Genomic DNA, 17,090 nt, shown 5'->3' on the forward strand with positions numbered 1-17,090 from the left:
CGTTTGCACATCACTTCATTTTTCAGCATTATTGGAGCACAATTTAGATTTGGATTGCATCGGAAGAATTTTTTTGTATATATTAATATTAGAAATTGCCCAGAGGAATATTTGAGGTGGAATATGAAATAAGGTCACGACATTGAAAAAGAGTTAATCCCCTTACCCGAATGGTGTGACCTTGCAAGGCAAGTAACTTTTGAGTTTTCTGTTAAATTTCCAGTTTTTCAGACAAAACAGGCCTACCGTGTTGGTTTGATAACGCAACAAAGGACTTTACAATAACTGTGTAAGCATTTAATGAACTTAAACCAGTTGTCAAACAAATTACTGAGAGAACACGCTCCAGTTGCACAGCCTGTCCGCTTCGGACTTACTTTTTGTCGAGTCTTAGCTACGACTACCGTCTTTTCCCAAAATTGTTGAAGGTTCTGTTGCATATTAGAGGTAGGAGAATACTAGATGTCACAGGACTAAGACTGAAAGTAAGTAATGTTTGGTATTAAGAATGAAGACAAAGGCAAGGAAAAAACGACCGGAGTTTACTGTGGACACACTAAAGTCAGTAAAGACCATAGTTCATACAAAAATTAAAACTTTCTTCTTCCCACTAATAATAGTTGCTTGGAAAAACTTAGATAGTTAAATGATATAAACACAACATCAACTTTGATGGTTTGTATATATATATATATATATATATATATATATATATATATATATACCAAACAAGTGCTGTCCCATTTTATCATGTCAGCATCATGGCTTTTAGGCTTTTTCAGCCTTTTGCCATATCAGTAGGAATATTGTTCACTATGTTAGTGTTTAATTGAGTGCACAGTCACTAATGGCTAGCTTTCAGTGGAGAAATATATTTGGAAGCCATAATCCTTCCAGTGTTTATGAATTCTTTTAAGAAAATCGAAAGTGTTCCTGCAGTGATGATGTGTCAGGGCAGATTGTTCCACATGTTAACAACCCTGTTAGTAAAAAATGTGAAAAAAGGTTTGATTTGAATGTTTTAGTCACTTATACTTTAGTATAACTTATAGTAATAGTGGGTGTCCCCATGTATGAGTGATTTAGACTAAACAGATTTTGTGTGGTGCTGACTATAGGAGGAAGGTGGCAGAATGGTTAAGGTGCTCATCTGCCAAAACAGAGTCCGTGAGGTATGGGTGCCAATCAAGCTCTCACCCTTTCTCCTAACTTTGACTGGAAAATCGAACTGAGCATCTAGTCATTTGGATGAGATGTTAAACCAAGGTCCTGTATGCAGCATGCACTTGGCACACTAAAAAAGAACCCATGGCAGCGAGAGTGTTGTCCTCTGGCAAAATTCTGTTGAGCAAATCCACTCTGATAGGTACACAAATGCATGTGCTCAAGCTGTGACTGAGCATTTTGAGTTATGCTGCTGGTCAGGCATCTGCTTAGCAGATACGGTGTAGCGTTTATTGATTTATCCGAGGGCAGTGACGCCTCCTTCTGTCCTTGAGAAACTGCAGCTTTAACTGCTGACTACCCAGTACACAGATCAAGATACAGACAGGAGGCAGAGTGAATTGAGGAAAAATTCAGGAGAAAGGTTGTGGAGCAGAAGGCGGGTTGTTAGCAAGCTTTCAGTGATAATTCACATTGTGTAATCTTTAACAGACCCACCGCAGACTGACTCGCTGACATTGTGTCTGTACCATAAATCACTGAATACCTGAAAGGGGTCAAGACTGGTTTGAAAAAATGCTTTAATAGTATAGATTACCTGAAAAGGGTCAAGACTGGTTTGAAAAAAATGCTTTAGTTGTATAGAATGATATTTTTTTATAGCTCTGTCCTAAAAGCCTCTTGCAACTGAGCAGAGACAAGTTGTTCAGCGAAGCTGTTTCGCTGTGTAATGTTGAAGGGGAAAAAACATGGCTTGCCTCAACCTGGTGTAGAGTGGACCAGTGTAGAGTGTTGTCCAGGGTGGGGCAGGGAATTGTCTTGTACTGTTATAGATATGGTCCCTTTTCTTCGAGTTCTAGTACAGGAGCTAGTTGTGGATCTTTATTATATCCAGGGTAGATCATAGACTTCAGGTGTGCTGTTTTGGTCATCAACTACAGAGAGAAAAAATTCTTTTCTTCTCTTTCCTCCCCTCTCTTTTTTGAGATAAAGGTAAAGTGCTTCTGCCATGTTTAAAAAGGGGTACAGACGTTGCCTAGTGTCTTCAGATTATCAGTACAATCTTGGAAGCAAAAATTATCACAGAATAAAGTGTGATATTTTGTGTGATCTGTTATATTCCAAAATGCCCTAAAATTGATAAAATGATGAATGTGTTTTCATTTCCTGTGTCCAGTGGATGGATGTGAATTCGGTGCCGGCGTCTGGCTGGAAGAAATACAGGAGTGTGGTCAGAAGGAACTTCGTGTCTGTCATCTTCCCGGTGGTTGCGGTGACTTCCATCTTCCTCGACTGGAACAGAACTCAGCGCTTCAAGAAACAGAAAGCCTTGGCTGCTGCCGCTGCTGACAACGCTTCTTGACGGTAATAATCTCCTTTTTTTTTTTATCTCTTCACCAGTATCCAGAAATTCATAAATTATATAGTGGAGGCCAGTTAATGTGAGTTTAATTAAGTTACTGGCTTAATTAAGTTAAGGCTGGTTGGTGAACAGTGAAGACTCAACCTTGTTCTGCATTCCTGACTTGACAGCACATTTTCCATACAGATCTATGTACAATTAGGTAGGTCCGGCCACTATGTAAGGCTGTGTAGCTATGACTGATGGATTGTATTTTTATCACTTTTCAATTCGCCCTAGCAAGCGCAATACAGCATACATCAAGCTGAAACTAGTGAAAGATACATCAGAAAATCAAACCACCTTTGTTCATTCCTGCCAGCATTTCTTTTTTTGTGTGTAAGACAGTGTGAGTGAAACTGATCACCTGAAGTGGAGTACCCTTCGCTATTCAAAACACAGCGTGGGAAACAAGTTTGCTGACGTCTGCTTCTGGTTTGAGAGGGTTGGTGACAAAAATAGGTTACAGACATTGCTCCTTACAACCAATCGACTTAGAGACCTATCAAATAAAAGATCACATTCTCTGCTTTAACGTGGGCAAAGTTTCCAGTCGATATGTTTACTTGATTTGAAAAAAATGTTGGAAACCAACTTTACATTACTTATTTTAGTAAGTATTTGAATGATAGGTTTTATAATTTTAGTTAATATCATAGTTTTCTGTTGTGAAACAATGTTCTTTCCGACAATGAAAGACAGCCAAGAACTCCGTCAAAATAGCAGACAAATTTTTCAGTGAGAAGTTCAGTTGGTCTTGTTCAACTTTGTGATTGCACAATATACTTACTCTGTTTCCTTACTTCTGTTTCATTTCACACACACACACACACACACACACACACACACACACACACACACACACACACACACACACAGAGTGAGAGAGAGAGTATACATCACACACACGCGCGCATGCACACACACACACGTGTGTAGGTGTGTGTGTGTGTGTGTATACAGAGAGAGAGAGAGAGAACCTAATCAAAATAACACTACCAGGGTTACATTTGATGCTGTATTTAAGACTGTTGTTTCCTTTCAACCTTTTTATACTTCAGCACTGATATGGAGCAGGCATTAGTTCAGCTGGATGTATGTATTTTAGAACTGGTACGATCAGCTGTGCTGATTAATAGTTAATGATGTATAAACAAGAAAACAATCACATAAAGTGATGCATACATACAAATTTTGAAACACACACACAAATCCTGAAAAGTATCTGACAGGAAAATAATTTTTAGCATTAATGGAGAACATTATCCCCGATTGTCTTGAATAAAGCTTATTTTTTTCATATAATCGTATCAAAAGCTGTCATTTATCAAGATTTATTATTAACATTTGCTGTCTTTAAGTCTACAGTCTTTCTTGAACCTGAAAATATCTAAGTTAAATGTTTATGTAGATGCAATAGTTTTTGAGTTTCAATCATTTTAGTAATGCTACCATCAAAACTGCAGGATTGGACATGCAGAAAATAAGCATTTTCCTCAGAATTTATGACACTTGCATTCAGCCAATAACATTAACAGCCAACTAAAAAAAAATCTGATGTCTTCAGCATTCTATATGGATTATATATGCAGAGTTTTGACTATGAGAATGCATTAGTGGCAATTCTACACAGGTTCCAAAATGCCATTTTGTGGGACTGGCGAAAATTAATCACTGAATTTTTTTGAAAATTCAAAACTGTGTATCTAAAAAAAAAAAATTGAGATATTGCTTTGAAATTTGGTGTGGCTTCTTACTTTATTGCAAATCTTTCATTCTTGCAGATGTGAGGCTTCTGCTATAAATTTGAAAATTTGGCCGGACCTACCTAGTACAAGCATTTAATTTTAAACATTTGTTTACAGACCTGGTTGTACTTCCACTCTTCCGCTTGCCTAAAAAAAAAAAAAAGAGTTAGACACACACATAAAATAATCAAGACTGTTTTGCGATCATTTAGAGCTGCATAATTCCCATGTGTACAGCAAGTGGGGAGTTCCTGTTACAATGTTAGCGACTGCTGACTTCACTTTCAATGCCGCCATGTTGCACATGAAGCATGCATCAGTTAGAGGTTGTCCTGTAGCTGAGAAAAAGGAAAGGAATGATCAGAAGTTAAGTGTCATTTTTGTTTGTGGGTCATGGTGTGATACTGAAAACATTCCTCTCAGCTTCCAAATGTTTCTCTGCTGCTGAAAATGTTCCCTTTTTTCCCCCTGTTGCTTTTGTTTCAAATGACCACTGTGTTGCTTTTACTGATTGGCTGTTACTGACCCATGATGATTGACCTTTCACAACCTTACACACACAGTTCACAGCTGATTATACCAATTGTAACCATTGCTACCATTTTCATTATTTCATGTCTTAAAGTTAATATAATATACTCAAACCAACCATCAACTGATAGATGTGGTATATTTCTTGGCAAAGGCTTTCTTTTTTTCCATTGAAGCAAAAGATAGATCTTGGGTGGTGTATTAGTTGTATCTTTTCTTCTGACAAAAGATAAAAAAAAATTCATTTGATCTTGACAATAAACATTGTAAGTTTTACACAATTACCGTTTGAACTGTTTCGAGACTGCATTTTATCTTTGTAAATGACTTTAGCATTTGTTACCATAACAAATTTCTCTTGCACTACTTTTATTCTCTTATTAGATTTAGAGTAGGGTATTTCTTTGTCATTTTGTGTAGTTTGTAAGAAAGTGATATTTAGTCAGAAAAAAAATGTATGTGTGTATACTATAAAAATTTAGTATATCAGTTTCATGCAAGCATGTATTGTTATAGTTTGTATACAAAATATTTTATATGTGTATACACTGTATTAAAAAGGGCGCTAGCCAGGGGGACAAAGGGGAGGTTACCTACTTCCGGGAGGTTATCGGCCGTAGTTTTGTTTTCTCCGCATAGGCAGATAGTAGTTTGCACAGGCAGGAATGTCAGACCCCTGCCGGAGTCTGCACTAGTTGGATCACGGTAAGTATGTTATTTAAACGTAATTTTAGATAGAAAATTTCATTATATATATTGATTTAATATAAGCATGTATTGAAGTTTACATACCATCTTGAGGGTTGTGTGAATGTTGTGTGCTCATATTTTTTGTGACGGAGAGGATGGACTGGTATGTTGCAGACCCTCAGGATGCCTCGTCTGGTGATGAGACCCCAGTACTTCGCCCACCTCCTGTGGCTGGCCTTGCCCATCACGGCCTACCTTGCAGGCCGCAAGCTACAGGCCGCCCATGACGAGGACATGACCCGATTCCGCAACAAGAGCCAGTTGTTTGGCGGCCGTAAAGAGAGCGTGTGGTAGTGTGGGGGAGCAGGAGTTCCATTGCGATGTTATTGTGAATTAGTTCAGAATGGTCTTGTTCAGTGTTAGGCTGCCCTGTGGTGGTGGTTTTGATGTACATTAAACTGATCATGAATCAGTAGCTTTGACATGAAAGGAAATGAAAGTGGAATGAAAACTTGTCACTGCTTGAATGTTGAACTTGAGGTGATGTATGCTGCCATGGATTATGTTGGTTTTCACCTTGAGAATCTCACCTCCATTTGTCTTGCACATTTTTGCATGCCTCGCTCTCTCTCTCTCTCTCACACACACATACACAGCACAGTGCAGAAATAATGTATTTAATTCATTCCAAAACCTTCCTCCCAAGTAATTCATTGGCGGTGTGTACAACTCCTTCCATAAAGTACTAGATTTTTCTATTCTTAAGCCACGCCAAAAACTAATAATCTTCACTCACTTTGTACCTTCAATAAAGTGCTAGATTTTTCTTTTCGTAAGCCACACCAAAAACAAATGAATGATCTCTGGAATGAATCAAATCGATGGGATTACAGAAACATTAGCTGAAAGAGTGATCAAACTGAATCAACCATTTCTCACAATCATACAATTTTATGCTTAATTCTTTGATATACAAAAAGATAAGCTTCTTCAGACAAAAACATCAGCCAACAAATCTGGTCTTTTCATTTAAAAAAAAGAAAGAAAAGAAGTCAACACACTTGATCTCTACAGACAAGACAGTCAAACCTTCCATGCTCAATCAGATTTCCAATGGACCTACCTGTGTTTTCACAGCCACATATGTGAAAAACAAAAAACACACAAAAAAAGGATAAAGGTCCAATAGCCTTTTATGTCAAATTCATATCCAGTGCCTTGCGCTTAGCATGAAAAGGCAGGACCCAATCCCCTCCATCTGTGTTTTAACCTTCCCCAAAGTCAGATACTTATTCACACCTGGGTGGAATAAAAAGAGTAAAGCAGTTTTCTCAAGGACGCTTCAGCGTATCGAGACGGCCTCAATATCTGATGACTGGTGAACTTTGGATCGAAAGTCCAATGCCTGATTCTGCCAAGGTATGATAGTCAGTCGTGTCCGACTATGACCATCAGAACAGCAGAGGAGGCAACTGCTGTTCCGACTATTTGGGCTAGAATTTGATTGTAGTGGAGAGTGTCTTGCCCAAGTTACATCCCCACTCTCTTGGCCAAGAGGGTTTTAGGACAGTTGGCGCTGGGATGGTTCCCAAAGGCCAACTAGCCCACAAGGCTGCAGCACTAAGAGCCAGTGCAATTTTGCCTCCTAGTTTGAGAGTCAAGGTAACCCCTCTGCAAATGAAACAGTGTAATTTGGGGCAGAAAAAGGCCATTCAGGAACTCCTCATTCCATCACTGTTTATGAGCCACACTGTAAACCCAAATGAACTCGTCCAATTTTACAGTAATGATGACACACAACAACTTCCTCAAGCAGATTTACCCCAACATGCTTTCTTCATGATGATAAACATAAATGAAGCTTTCTTCAGTCAATATCCCCTTTCACACTCCAGGTGAACTGAAGCGTCACTGTCAGTTGAGGTCATGAATGAACTGGGTGAAGGACAGCACAGTGACAGCAGTCATGACGGCCGTGTGGACGGCAGACACCGCACAGTCCTGTGTGTCCAGCACCAGCCAGTCACAGTTCACCCCCTCCCCAATCTCCAGCCGCCGTGTCTTGACGCCGCCCCCACTCCCTCCACCATCCCTCCCTGGCTGACAGGTGTCCGCTGTCTGGAGCAGGTGCAAACTGTCCCTGTCCACGTCCCCACTGCTCAGCATCCCACAGGCGCAGGAAAAGGGTTGTTTTTCTGTGGTGAGGTCGACGCCAGGCGGGGCATGCCACACGTGCCAGTGTCTGGCATCCACCCAGGCCTGGAAAGAGGTCCCAAGCAGTGAGCACACTGCCGCTTCCAGACTGGAAATGAAGGCACCCGCCGATGTCTGGAGCTGAGACTTGGTGACCGACAGCTTGGTGCACAGCTCATCGCTCTGCTTCCTCACCTGGTGACCAGCCATGAGCATGTAACTTGTACACTGTTGGAAACATTGTTCAGGCCATGAGCATGTAACTTTACACTCACCTGGTGACAAGCCATGAGCATGTAACTTACACACTGTTGGAAACATTGTTCAGGCCATGAACATGTAACTAATACACTGTTGGAAACAATGTTCAGGCCATGAACATGTAACTTATACACTGTTGGAAACATTGTTCAGGCCATGAACATGTAACTAATACACTGTTGGAAACATTGTTCAAGCCATGAGCATGTAACTTAAACAATGTTGGAAACATTGTTCAACCATGAACATGCAACTTGCACTGTTGGAAACATTCTTCAAGCCATGACTATGCAACTTGCACACATTTGGAAAAATTGTTCAAGCCAAGAAAATGTAACAAAGCTACATACTACTGGAAATATTGTTCAGCAACTGTTGTAAAAATAGGTAATGTTTCATGAACCATTCTGTAACATAGCAAAGCAACAGGGTATCAATCCTGTTCTTAAAAGACCATGATTATGCCTTATAGTACTGTGGTCATAACGATTTTCTGCTAAAGTTGTGTAAATATGCTGACATACCACTATATATCTAAATAGTCCAGAAAGTAACTTTAACAACTGACCTCATGGAGGTCACGACCCCCTACCCCCACCCCACCCTTTCAAACACAGCTAATCAAAACAATTTATATATTTCATGAATAATGATGCAACTGGCTAGGCTGTTCATAAAAGGAAATTTTCTATCTAAAATTACGTTTAGGTAACATACTTACCGTGACCCACTAGTGCAGACTCCGGCAGGGGTCTGACATTCCTGTCCTGTGCAAACTACTATCCGCCTATGCAGAGAAAGTTTGCACAGGACAAGAATGTCAGACCCCAGCCGGAGTCTGCACTAGTGGGTCACGGTTAAGTATATGTAATTAAATCCTGAATCCTGAATTTGTTCACATGTCCTATTTATAAATGAAGCAGTGACGGGCGCCATAGCTGAATGGTTAAAGCGTTGGACTTTCGATCTGAGGGTCCCGTGTTCGAATCACGTTGACAGCGCCTGGTGGGTAAAGGGTGGAGATTTTTACGATCTCCCAGGTCAACATATGTGCAGACCTGCTAGTGCCTGAACCCCCTTCGTGTGTATATGCAAGCAGAAGATCAAATACGCACGTTAAAGATCCTGTAATCCATGTCAGCTTTTGGTGGGTTATGGAAATAAGAACATACCCAGCATGCACACCCCCGAAAGTGGAGTATGGCTGCCTACATGGCGGGGTAAAAACGGTCATACACGTAAAAAGCCCACTCGCGTATATACGAGTGAACGTGGGAGTTGCAGCCCACGAACGCAGAAGAAGAAGATAAATGAAGCAGTGACTTGCCTGGTGTCTGAGGTAGAAAGCCAGGTGGACCAGCCAGCATCCCCCGCCACACAACAGGTGAGGCCGCTGAAATGTGGAGCACAGACCCGCCATAGCTGACTTCACTGCACACTGAAAAAAAAAATCCAACACAGTTTACTCCACAGGATAAAAAAAAAAAAGACCAGCAAAACAGCCAAGTGGTTCAACTATTGTTAGACTTTCAATCACAGGGTCCTGTGTTAGAATCATTGGGATGTCTGGTGGGCGATGGCTGGATTTGGAGATTTACAGATCTACCAGTTCCAGACCCCCTTTGAGTATCCATGCAAAAGATCAAATAATGATAAAGGTGCATGTCAAATGTTCCACAATCCAAGACACTGACAGCCTTTGGTGAATTATGGACAAGAACAGGCACAACCCTGAAAACTGAGTATGACTGGGTGTGCCCATATGGCAGGGTAAAAATGGTACTGCACTAAAAATCCCACTTCTATGTGTTTAGAAGGTGAAGCCCATGACCACAGAAGAAGATGAACATAACAAAAAAGCACAAACTTCCGAATCATCACTACATAAAGTACATTAATTATCAGCGTTACAAACTTTGTTCTCACACAAGTTTCCTGAACTAGTTGGCTCGTTCAACACCCATCCCTGAATAACGTGAACACAGACTGCATCATACCACACATAACTGCACTGGCCAGACTCCCCACAAACCAGCTATAACCTCACCATGAGTTCAGCCACCTGTTGCTCGGCAGGTGCACACAGCAGCAAGGTGGACACGCAGCTGCCCGCTCTGTGCAGGTGCAGGTAGCTCTTCCCGTGCAGGACCTGATGGTCAACACCGGTCAGCAGCCCACACACGCCGTCCCCTGGCCTGACCAGCACTGAACTGATGACGCTGGCCCCTGTGAGAGAACACAGCCAACGGTGTTTGCAGTTCACCCAGCAATCTTACTCTCAAGTACAGGAGGGAATATTTCCATATTACAATTAATACAGACATTTCCCTATTACAATTTATACAAATTTTCATACTGGATTTTGGTTATTATCCTCCCCTTTACTATGTTTCAATGTTAAGACACGCACTTCTTCTGAGCGACCCCTGGCTGCAAGCTTTTCAGTAAAATTTACAAACATCAGTCAGTGCCACCCTCAACAATGTGAACAAATATCGAAACAGAACTAAAACTCAACCAACAGTCAACAAATGGCAACATAACTAATAGTGCTCAATGAAACAGAGGGGCAAACCTTTCAACATTTCAAGACTTGCATATAATACCGGTTTTAATTGCACATACTTGACCGTGACCCACTGGTGCAGACTCCGGCAGGGGTCTGGATTCCTGTCCTGTCCAAACTACTAGTCCGCAATGCAGAGAAATTGAAAGAAGCTGCGGCAAATAGCCTCCCTTGGTTGTTACCTCCCTTGTGTTACCGGAAGCATTTTTATTTTCATTTTTCATTTACTGCTGCCCCATTCTCTGCACCGTTTTAGTGGTTTTACTCCAATGGAATAATTTCTGAATCCCCCAAACAGTCACACCCAGTTCATCTTTGGGACCCCATAGAATTATGGTGAAGAGTCCATGCGACCCCCAAGATTTTGAACTGATCAGGAGCCCTGAAACACCAGCACCCTGACCACCACCCACCTGTCAGGTCCTGGATGTAGCTCACAGGCTGCAGACCCAGACGCTCCACAAACAGCACCCCTCGCTGCCTCAGGTAGGCCTTCACCTTGGGGTGCACCACCTTCTGACAGAGCAACACCCCCACCCCCAGCTCCACCAACCAGTCACAAAAGACCAGCATCCTGGTCATGACATGGTCGGCTGCCAACTGGATGACATGATGCTGCGCCTCCATCTGATTGGTCAGGATTTCCTCGGCATCCCCCGACATGGACACGTTCACCAGCACCACCTTCACCCCGTGGGAAGCACCGCGGGGAAGTGCGAGTTCTTGGGGCCCAAGTTGGGCGCACATCTCCGGCCACTCCAGCAGAAGACCCTCAAACACCTGGGAGGACAGGAGGTCTGTTCTGTCACTCTGCAGCATGTACACGCGGTCCGAAAAGAAAGACTGAGCGGTGTCAGGCACGGATATCAGGAAAGCTTTCAGGAGGAGCCGTGAAATGTGACTGGCTGATGCCGGTCTCAAGCTGCAGACTGGCTTCGGGGAGATGATGTTCTGCACATATCCCATCATCACCTTCAGGTTTGATGTGTCCACAGTCACGACGATTGGACAGTTCTCAGCATTCAGATATTCACCCACCAAGTCAAGAAACTCGCCGTACACCTCTCTCACGCACACTCTTCCAACACTCTCCAGCTTCACAGCGTTCAGCACAAGATGAAGGCACAAGGATGTGGTGAGAAGACCCCCATCATGATGAGTCTTTAAGTGACCTTGGACAGCACTCTCGATGAGACGAAGGCAGGGACGAGACAAGGACAGGGCAGAGAGCAAGCGGCTGCTACACGTCGTCATGGTGACCGGCCCGCCCACATTGTTGTGCAGGGGCTGGATCTGGCCATGGGGTCCCCGCGCCCTGTCCACCACCTGGCTCAACGCGTGCAGGGCTGCAACCACCTGGGGGTCATCCAGGGTCTGCCTCACAACCTGCGACTCCACACCTCTCTCCTGTCGGGACCCCATGGCTACACCACAGCTGCTTACATTGCCTGCACACACACACACACACACACAAATGGGTGAAAATGAAACAAAACTAAGAATGAATGTGCAAAAGATAACATAAGTACAAGAAATGTGGGCGATCCTCTGCTCAATGTTCTCTGGACTACTGACATAGGAACATCCTCTGAAAAGTTCCTGGCTGCATAGGTTCAGTGCCTATACTGCAAACTGTTCTCAGTCAACAGTTTGCTTGTAATGCAGCCACTGACTTTTCACTCTGTGGACTGCAAATCTGTTCTACCACCTGGCATTCCAGAACATCATGTTAACTGGCTTGTATTAGTAATAAATGCACTGTTCATTTTCCTTAGTCTACTGTCCATATATACTTACATACATATATATATATATATATATATACATATGTACATGTACAGCCAATGTCTCCCGTCTGTAATATCACAGACTGATATTCTACTTGATCTGTTCACTGTTCACGGCAAACAGCACAGACATTAAAACTCACTGACCTCTAAGCGGCTGATGCTCTACTTGGTCTGTTTACTGTTCTCTGCTCTCTCGGTGGACGTGGACACTTTGGGCTCCACAATGGGGATGGTGGCCACGTAGACAGAGGTGAAGATGATGATCAAGGAGACAAACTTGTTCTTGCTGGACCATTCCGCAGCTCTTCGGAACACCGACACCAGTTTGGGCTCCTTGGCCAACATGATGAGATGACTGAAAATGACATGACCAAAAAAAAAAGATCAAAGTCAGGGCTGAGAAGTACAGTGAGTAAATACTCTGGCAGCTTCAAAATGACATTCCACCACCATTTTTCTATAATACTGTGGTGTGTGTCCATCGAGATCGATGATGACCATCGTTGTCATCCAGCTGGGGGATGGGGGGAGGGTGGTGGGGGGGGGGGGGGATGCTCATGAATCTATCTGTGAGTGCGCAGATGGCTGAATAGTCCAATCTGCGCACGAAATGTTCGCTGACAGTTGGGGCAGACAAGAACAGGCATATCATTGTCAGGGAGCTTGTTTGCCCGTGACTTTCTGGCCTGCCTCTTCTGAACAGCTGCAGCAGTCCTGTTGGCCTCGCACAACTTGGCACCTTTGTGCACAGCATCGCGCCATTTGTCACGGTCCGCTGCAGATTCCTCCCAGGAGTCAGGGTTGATATCAAACGCTTTCAGAGAGACTTTCAGAGTATCTCTGAAGCGCTTCTTCTGACCTCCGTGTGATCTCTTCCCTTGTTGCAGCTCGCCATAGAAGAGCCTTTTGGGCAGCCGATGGTCTGGCATGCGCGCCACGTGTCCAGCCCAGCGAAGCTGGGACTGCATCAGGATGGTGAAGATGCTGGGAAGGGTGGCTTTTGCAAGCACCTCCGTGTCTGGGGTCCTGTCTTGCCACTTGATGTTCAGTAGCTTCCTTAGGCATGTTGTGTGGAAGTGGTTCAGCTTCTTGGCATGTCGTTGGTACACTGTCCAAGTTTCGCAGGCGTACAGTAGTGTGGGGAGAACTACTGCTCTGTACACCTTTAGTTTGGTCTCAAGACCAATGCCTCTTCTGTTCCAGACATTTGCATAGAGTCTACCAAAAGTTGCGCTTGCTCTTGCAATCCTGACGTTCACTTCATCGTCAATGGTCGCATTTTGTGACAATGTGCTGCCAAGGTATGTGAACCGCTCCACCACACTGAGTCTCTGACCGTTGACTGTGATGTTGGGCTCAACGTGGGGTTTCCCTGGGGCTGGCTGATAGAGAACTTCAGTTTTCCTCGTGCTGATGGTAAGGCCAAAGTTCCTGCTGGCAGTGGCAAATTTGTCCACGCTGAGTTGCATGTCAGCTTCAGATCCAGCGTTGAGGGCACAATCATCAGCAAACAAAAAGTCTCTGATGATGTCTGTCATGACCTTCGTTTTTGCTTGAAGCCTTCTGAGGTTAAACAGCTTGCCATCTGTTCGGTACTTTAGGCCAATTCCAACATCGCCATCTCTGAAGGCATCAGTAAGCATTGCAGAGAACATGAGGCTGAAAAGTGTTGGAGCCAGGACGCAGCCTTGCTTGACACCATTTGTGACAGGAAAAGCAGCAGATGTTTCACCATTGTCCTGGACTCGAGCCTGCATGCCTTCATGGAATTGGCTGACCAAGGAAATAAATTTCCGAGGGCATCCATACTTGGCCATGATCTTCCACAGTCCCTCTCTACTCACGGTGTCGAAGGCTTTAGTGAGGTCAACATAGGTGGAGAACAGAGCAGCATTTTGCTCCTGACATTTCTCTTGCAGCTGCCTTGCAGCAAACACCATGTCGGTGGTTCCGCGCTCTTTCCGGAATCCACATTGGCTCTCAGGCAAATGACCTTGGTCAAGGTGTGCTGTGAGGCGGTTTAGTAAGATCCTGGCAAGTATCTTGCCTGCGATAGAGAGCAAGGAAATGCCCCGATGGTTATCACAGGCTTGCCGGTTCCCCTTTCGCTTGTACAGGTGAATGATAGATGCATCTTTGAAATCCTGGGGGATCGTCTCTTCTTTCCACATGAGTGAGTACAGCTGATGGAGCTTCTCAGTCAGCACAGTGCCTCCATCCTTGTAGACCTCTGCTGGTATGGAGTCTGAGCCAGGTGCTTTGCCACTGGATAGCAGACGGATTGCTTTCTGGGTCTCAAGAAGTGTTGGCGGATCGTCCAGTGCTTCGTTGATGGGGACTTGTGGGAGCCGGTCTATGGCTTCATCATTTATGGAGGAAGGGCGATTTAAGACACTGTTGAAGTGCTCAGCCCAGCGTTTGAGAATTTTCTCCTTCTCGGTGATCAAGGTATTCCCATCTGCACTGAGGAGGGGGGATGATCCTGAGGATGTGGGACCGTAGACTTCTTTTAAGGCATCATAGAACCTCTTCATATCATGCCTGTCAGCATATCCCTGGATCTCATCGGCTTACTGTAACAACTTCAGAAATGACATTCCACCCCTATTTTACTGATGGTATGCTAACTCATCATGGTTAGCCAGCAAAATGCTTCACTGGCAGTCTCAAAGGCAAGAGCACTCTAAGATGTACAATTTGGGTCTTTTATTTGATTTGAGCTAGCTGAAAAGACTAGTTCTAAATAGAGCTAAGACTTAATTTTTTTTGTTTTATCTTGCAACACATTGAACAGACTCAGGAACTCAGTACACTAAAATACCAAAGTATATTAACTTGCAGTGTAATAAAGACATTGTTATAAATACACAAATTCTTTTGCAATCTAAGCATGAACACACACACATCCCCTCATGAACAACATGTATACACACATGTATGTACTTAACTAACACACACACACACACACAGCCTTGTGCATGCATGCTCTCTATCAGAAATCAAATGCACACAAGCACTGGGAAGTGGATGCAAAGACAGACTTCAATAAGAAAGAAAGAATTAAAAAAAAAATAATAATAAAATAACGACATAAAAATCATTCTAATATTCACAAATTATTAACTCATTATATATAATTTGTTCTCCATTCTGATCTCTGCTCAAAGCACCACTTACATTATATACACACAATGAAACAGATGACAATGATAACTGGTGGTGTCAGTGGCACCCCCAGATCAGGCAGATTTCTTCTCTCCCAGTCCTTTGACGTCTATGCCAAGCACTTTGACTTTATCTTCTTTGGGAATAAAGGTTTCGTTGAACTGCAGACGATACCAGCCATAGTGAAGACCGACAATAGAGGGGATGGTGACCACCATGACAATGTTACGTCTCAGGAATGCAAGCAGGGGATTCATGGCTGTTGAAGTGTTGGGTACCAAAATGCTGCACACAAGAGGATGGAAAACTGTCAAACATGTATCTTACAGTTCCACAAAGCAAGGCACTCACAAAATCCTTAGTTCTATTATCTAGGTGTGTAAACATTTCTAACAGTATGTCCAGAGTCTATACCAATATGGATACAAAAACCAACAAAACTGTTTTAAGTAGTAGAATTAAACACATAACGCACAAAAAGCTTTCAAAACAGACATCATGTCAAGCTGAACAACAAACAAGTACTGCGTAAAAACAAAACCGATTTGTTTATATGCATGGACACTTTTTTTTTAATTTTTTTTTTTAAAGACTTTATAACTATTTATCTGTAATACTGCAACAGACTTAATAAATGTCTGGAATGCTGAATGCTCAACTCAAGTACTCGCTTTACTTTGCACAACTGACATTGTATTCTTCATTCGTGGGCTGCAAATCCTACATTCAATCACATGTACAAGGGTGGGCTTTTACGTATATTACTGTTTTTACTCCACCATGTTGGCAGCCATAGTCCATTTTCAGGGGTGTGCATGCTGGGTATGTTCTTGTTTCCATAACCCACCCAACACTGACATGGATTACAGGATCTATAACGTGTGTATTTGATCTTCTGCTAGTGTATACACACAAAGGGGTTCAGGCACAAGCAGGTCTGCATATACTTTAACCTGGAAAGTCAGAAAAATCTCCACCCTTTACCCACCAGGTGCTGTTACCGAGATTCAAACCCATGACCATCAGATTTTGTATTTGTATTTTTTTTTTTTTTATCATAACAGATTTCTATGTGTGAAATTCGAGCGGCTCTCCCCAGGGGCAGCGCGTCGCTACACTACAGTGCCACCCATTAAAACAATTTTTTTTTATGTATGTATTTTTTTCTTTGTTTTTCCTGCTGATTTTAAGTCCAACGCTTCAACCACTCAGTTCTTGCCCCTGTCACTGACATTGTATAAATATTGAACTGTTTCAAAGACCAGACTGTGTTACTTTTCATTCAACTGTAATCTCCCCCCTATACCCCCCTCCCCCGTCTCCCAGGTCTTTTATTTCTGAGTAAGGCAACACTCATCAATGTCCCCTGCTGTGATGGTCATGCACAGTCTCCACTATTTGGAGGTTGACACTGGCTTTACCCTCCCTGGAATGGACAGGCAAAACACTGGACACTACAGAAGACATGCATCCCCCATCTTCTCCCTGCCCAGCATCAAAATCTTCTCACTCAGGCAACTGCTCTACATTCAGCTTTTTTCTTTTTTGGTTGTTGTTTTTAAGGTAGATTAACGCATAGC

General features: G+C 43.0%; 1 protein-coding gene and 1 long non-coding RNA gene across 4 annotated transcripts in view; one reads left to right on the forward strand and one right to left on the reverse strand.

Moving 5' to 3' along the window:
• The first annotated feature begins 63 nt into the window (after positions 1-63).
• Positions 64-6,586, forward strand: LOC143295853 (uncharacterized). 3 transcript variants are annotated; one of them, XR_013057080.1, is made up of 3 exons: positions 64-188; positions 2,342-2,529; positions 5,710-6,586. It is a non-coding gene; the product is annotated as an uncharacterized LOC143295853 (long non-coding RNA). The 3 variants fall into 2 exon arrangements; XR_013057082.1 differs by lacking the exon at positions 64-188 and adding an exon at positions 272-289.
• The window catches only part of LOC143295852 (molecular chaperone MKKS-like), an 11,696-nt gene continuing 802 nt past the window's right edge, over positions 6,197-17,090 (reverse strand). Inside the window, exons 2-7 of the mRNA XM_076607505.1 lie at positions 15,523-15,795; positions 12,490-12,700; positions 10,969-12,003; positions 10,037-10,215; positions 9,317-9,427; positions 6,197-7,923 (exon numbers count right to left, since the gene is read on the reverse strand). Of these exons, the coding sequence (XP_076463620.1) occupies positions 7,450-7,923; positions 9,317-9,427; positions 10,037-10,215; positions 10,969-11,977 (1,773 nt within the window). The 5' untranslated portion in view covers positions 11,978-12,003; positions 12,490-12,700; positions 15,523-15,795 and the 3' untranslated portion in view covers positions 6,197-7,449. The remainder of the gene's footprint in view (positions 7,924-9,316; positions 9,428-10,036; positions 10,216-10,968; positions 12,004-12,489; positions 12,701-15,522; positions 15,796-17,090) is intronic.

Source organism: Babylonia areolata, chromosome 21 (assembly GCF_041734735.1).
Source record: "Babylonia areolata isolate BAREFJ2019XMU chromosome 21, ASM4173473v1, whole genome shotgun sequence".
Classification (NCBI taxonomy): domain Eukaryota; kingdom Metazoa; phylum Mollusca; class Gastropoda; order Neogastropoda; family Buccinidae; genus Babylonia; species Babylonia areolata.